The sequence below is a fragment of the Carlito syrichta genome, unplaced genomic scaffold, assembly GCF_000164805.1.
Source record: "Carlito syrichta isolate Samal-C Ts95f unplaced genomic scaffold, Tarsius_syrichta-2.0.1 Scaffold248803, whole genome shotgun sequence".
Lineage (NCBI taxonomy): Eukaryota > Metazoa > Chordata > Mammalia > Primates > Tarsiidae > Carlito > Carlito syrichta.
The window spans coordinates 18,206-23,624 of NW_007192899.1; the positions used below are offsets into that span (position 1 = coordinate 18,206).

Here is a 5,419-nt window from a genome sequence, read left to right on the forward strand (position 1 = left end):
AAAGGCATGGGATTACAGGCTGAGCCACTGAGCCCGGCTGGCAATAGGCTTTAAGAGTCGTTTTGAAATTAGAAAAATGGGCCAGACGCAGTGGCTCACACCTGTAATCCCAGCACGTTAGGAGGTGGGGTGAGAGAATTGCCTGAGCCCAGGGGTTTGAGATCAGCCTGGGTAACTTGGTGAGACCTCATCTCTACAATAAATCAAAACATTAGATTGGCGTGGTGGTGTGTCCCTTCCAAGTATTTCCAGCTACTTGTAGTCCCAGCTACTTGGAAGGCTGAGGCAGAAAGATCAACTGAGCCCAGGAGATTGGGGCTGTGGTAGCTATGATCATGCCACTGCACTCCAGCCTGGGCGACAGAGTGAGTCTCCAACTAAAAAAAAAAAAAAAAAATTAGAAAAATGAGGCATATTCCTTTCCCCACTTAATTTATTGACTTAAAAAAAAACCCTGCAGCTCAGAAAACATTTCTTTCTTTCTTTCTGTTTTTTTTTTTTTTTTTTGAGTTGGAGTCTCACTGTGTCGCCCAGGCTGGAGTGCAATGGCACGCTCACGGCCACCGCAGCCTCGACCTGCTGGGCTCCGGCAATCCTTTTGCCTTAGCCTTCCAAGTAGCCAGAACTACAGGCGTGCACTACCACGCCCGGCTAGTTTTTGATTTATTGTAGAGATGAGGTCTCAACAAGTTGCCCAGGTGGGTCTCAAACCCTCAGGCTCAGGCAATTCACTCCCCTCGGCCTCCTAAAGTGCTGGGATTACAGGCTGAGCCACGGAGCCCGGCCTCAGAAAACATTTCTATGTATGGCAGTAGGACAAGCTTAGTGGCCTATTTCATAATACTTGTGGAAGAATATATAGAAGATATTGCTATGATGTAAATAACCTGAGGTTAGTATTTTAGATTTAGTTAAAAAAAGAATGTTAAAAATGTTTTGCAGCCAGCAAGGTGACTCATGCCAGCACTTTGGGAGGCAGAGGCGAGAGATTGCCTGAGCCCACAGGTCTGAGACCAGCATGGGCAACATGGTGAGATCTCATCTTTACAATAAATCAAAAGATTAGCCGGGCGTGGTGGCACACGCCTGTAGTTACAGTTACTTGGAAGGCTGAAGCGGAAGGATCGCCGGAGCCCAGCAGGTCAAGGCTGTGGTGGCCCTGTGTACTCCAACATGGGTGGCAGAGTGAGACTCCGACTAAAAAAAAAAAAAAAATGTTTTGCAGCTTTCAGAACTTCTTGAAAAGGTATTTGTTTCAAGGAAAATAAAGAGTGACAAACATGAACTACTTGCTCTGGGTGAAGAGTTTACCACCCTCCAAACTCTAACAGAGTGGACCAAAGATGAGATTTTTGAGTGTGTGCTAATTGCCATTCCCCGTAAAACAGTCTACCACAGCAGTTGGGAAAATGAGTTACTCTGGTATATGTGAATAGTATAAGGTTCTGAGAGTTTGAAGATTTAGCCAGTATATATTTACCCATAGTTTTATAACTCAGATTAGTAATAAATGGCCAACACATCATTTTTCTCTGGAAAATAAATTTAATAGGAAAAAATACTTGTAACATACTGAATATCTCTTTGTATGAGCGTGTGAATGTTTGAGTGTATATGAATTAACAACTTAATGTTAGATATTCATATTGTTAAATGCATAGATAGGCACTATTTGAAGGGTACAGTTATATAAACTTTACATAGAATTCCCAAGGTGTAACAGTCCTAAAATTTAATTTTAAAAAATGTAGTACAGATGATCAGCCTAAAGTGTTTCTATTCAGTTACATTTTTTTTGGTATGTGTGTCAAATGTTCCATTTGATCCTTTCTAGGCAACTGGGACATCTTGTGAAAATCACTTAAGTTGACTAAATAATTTATTTTCAGGGTAGGCTTGCAAAACAAGTTAAAAAGGCAGAGAATTCATGCCATTTGAACTGTACATGACTTCAATGGAAAGGTTTTTGGGGGCATAATTAAGCGGTCATGGTAAAATCTGCCTTCCTGGAACACAAGATTTTAAGCCTGGAATGCTTCAAATTTCAATAAAGAAGGATCGTTCTGCCAGGATAGTGATAACTTTTCATTTAGTTTCTGGTAACACTTACTATGTACACTGTGGTGTGTGCACTCAGAAGTCAGCAAAGATTTGAGTTCAAGAATGGCTATTGGGGCAGAGTGCAGTGGCTCACACCTGTTACCCAGTGCTTTGGGAGGCTGAGGCAAGAGGACTGCTTGAGCCCAGGAGTTCGAGACCCACTTGGCAACATAGCAAGATCCTGTCTCTACAAGAAAATTTAAAAAACTAAGCAGGTGTGGTGGTGCATGCCTGTAGTCCCAACTACTTGGGAGGCCGAGGTGGGAGAATCACTTGGGCCCAGGAGTTCAAGGCTGCAGTGAGCTATGATCGCGCCACTGTGCTGTACTGCAGACTTTAGAGAAACTCTGTCTCTCTAAAAAAAAAAAAAAAAATTTAAATTACTGATTGTATTAAGTCAAACTGAGTGAAACTGGGCTGACATTGGTTTGTGCACTGCAAGTGACTGTGACTGAGCTCACAAGGTGGTATTTGCTCAGCCACTTCAACTATATTGAAGCCATGGCAACGCCCTTTCCTTAGTGTCATGTTTCTATTCAGAGTGTAAACTGCATGTTTTATTTCTGCTAGGTTTTGTTTCTAAAATCTGGCAGAATGTCATCATGACACAGTAGTGCTAGGAAACCATTTCACGGTGCAGGTATTCACAGGGATGTCAGTTTGGAGGTCTGAGGTGGTGAATGGCCAAACTGGCTCATTTCTAAGAGCAGCAGACAGGAGTAGCCTCATCACTCCTCACACGCACAGTTATGAGGCTCCATTTGATTGCAACATGTCTTCAGCCAGTGCACTTATCGTTGCATTCAATTTTACAGAGTTGGTTTTTTAGACTTCAGTTTTCCAGTTTTGAAGAACTTCTTTAATTCCCGTAATTCCCGGGGCTGCAAACTCTGATCCACCCCTGGGGTCAACTTATAGCTCAGAGGAGACACAATGTAACCATTTTGGTAAAGACAGATTCTCTTGCAGAACTCGAAGGTGCTAAACATAACTCCAAAATATGGAACTATCTGTTAAAACAGAAAATGAAAATCATGTTAAACTCTTGAAAAGAAAATGTCAGTGTGGCTGCAATCACTCGGATCAGGGTAAACAAAAATAACAGCTGTGGACAAAATCACAAGGTCACTCTTTTTAGAATCAGGGAAGATAGCAGAAGGAAAGCTGGTGCAATATGGGTGGGGAAGAGGAATGACAGAGCGATGGATGGACATGCCTGAGGAGGCACTGGATCTGGAGTCATGCATGTATATGATCTGATGCTGCCTGTTAATATATACTGATCTTGACTGGAGTCATTTACATGCCAGCCAGGGCAAGGCTAGTCCAGAGTGCTTCACTGCACTGTACCCCACCATTTTTTTTTTGGTCATGAAGTTATTTGAGAATGATACACCCCCCCCACACACACATCACATTTTTTGCATGTAATTTTAGGGTGGGGTTTACGTTCTCCTTGAGTATTCATGAACCTCCACAGTAAGGCCTTGTATTACCATCAGTGCTAGAGGGAGTTTTCCATGTAAACCATGATGAGGTGGGGAGCAACAGAGGGTAGAATGGGAAGAGATAAAGAATCAGTAGAATATGGCCACTCCTCTCACCTTCAGTAAGTTGGCTGTCAATCCATTCCAGAGCCCCAGTACCCCTTGGGCCTTCAGTGTCTGCCGGAAGCAGTCCACGGCTCCTGAGAAGTGGACATCTACTCCCCCACAGTGGGGAAGGTGGACACTCTGAGCCTGGCAGAAAATAAAAGGTGGGATGAGGCAATTTAAACACCAGGGGATAAATGTCCTTGTCAAAGCAGCCGGGGTCTTAAGTGTGTACTCTGGATGTTATGCTCCTGATCGAGATGATGGCAAAGAATGTCTTCTTTTGTTCTATGAGCCTAGGATGAATACTAACATGCAATAAAATCATGATACCCCGTTCACACATTTGTGGTTTATTTTGCTTGGAAGGAAGCAGGCGCTTGGGACAGACTCAATTTTATACTTACATTTCCTCCCAACCCATGCCCTCTGGTCATGGTAAACACTCTCATGTCCATAATCTTTTTTTAGTGTTCTCCTGCTTCCTTGTCTTACTTGATCTTTGGTAGAGGCCAAGGCAACTCCATCTTGGATGCTTATCTGTCATGCTGGCTTCTGATTACCCCCAGTCTGGGAAGGCCTCTAAGATGTCCAGTTTATCTATTGCTCCTTGTGTAAGAGCAGGCACTTACTGTAAATCTTGCCCTTATGTCAAACACCTTGATGTTATCATACTTCAGTTATCTTACACATCCCTTCTGAATCACCTCTTCCCTGTGGTATCTAAGTCCTGTGTCTGGGAGTAATGACATAGGGATCTACCCTCTTGTCTTGTTGCTGCTGGAGACACAGACATGGCTCTGTTTGGAATCCCTGTGAAACGTTTCTTTCCAATAAACTGATTTTGTCAGTCACTTTCTTTAGCTTCTTGGCTTCCTTGGACTTTTTTGGGTAGGCTTGCATAGACCTGCCCACCGTGAGACATCCCTTCCCTGTGAATCTCCCAAGTGGGGGCTGCTCATTTCTTCACATCACAGATGTCACAGGGTGGGGGGCAGAGTGATGATGGCATTCCTCTCTCACGCCCAAAGTGCTCAGCTGGGACTCATGTTGCTGAACTACATTCTTTGAACTGCTATCATCTACTGACCTCTCAGCCACTCTTCCACATTCGCTGACACTTGTGGCTCACCCTCTTCCAGCCTCACCATCATCCTGGGACACTTTAGTGTCTATAAAAATGATCTATCTATTGACCGGGCGCGGTGGCTCAGCCTGTAATTCCAGCACTTTGGGAGTCCAAGGTGAGAGGATTGCCTGAGCCTGGGAGTTCAATTCCAGCCTGGGCAACTTGATGAGACCTCATCTCTACAATAAATAATAATAATAATAATTTTAAAAGCCAGGCATGGTAGCACGTGCCTGTAGTTCCAGTTACTTGGAAGGCTGAGGTGGAAGGATCACCTAAGCCCAGCAGGTCAAGGCTGCCGTGGCCGTGAGCATGCCACTGCACTCCAGCCTGGGCGACAGACTGAGACTCCAACTCAAAAAAAGAAAAAGAAAAGATGATCTATTCCATGACCAGTTTCTGGACCTCGACTTCAGTGATCCTCAACTTTATACCCCTTTGGCCACCCCATAAACGTCATCACCACCTTCAGAACTATCCCAGCTAAATCCTATTACCAAATGCTTCACCCCCAGAAGTAACTTTTTGCCTTTAAAAAAGAAAATTTTATGATCAGATGAAATTACTTTTCTTTTCTTTTTTTTTTTTTTTGAGTTGG

The 5,419-nt window shown here is 43.6% G+C and overlaps 1 protein-coding gene across 1 annotated transcript; it reads right to left on the reverse strand.

The window, feature by feature from the left end:
- Window positions 1-2,674: 2,674 nt before the first annotated feature.
- Window positions 2,675-4,144, reverse strand: LOC103253727 (solute carrier family 25 member 43-like). Its single transcript, XM_008051968.2, has 3 exons — window positions 4,100-4,144; window positions 3,705-3,839; window positions 2,675-3,110 (listed from the first exon to the last, which is right to left on the reverse strand). The coding sequence occupies exons 1-3, from the start codon at window positions 4,142-4,144 to the stop codon at window positions 2,910-2,912; spliced, it is 381 nt and encodes a 126-aa protein (XP_008050159.2). The 3' UTR covers window positions 2,675-2,909.
- Between the last annotated feature and the right edge of the window lie 1,275 nt (window positions 4,145-5,419).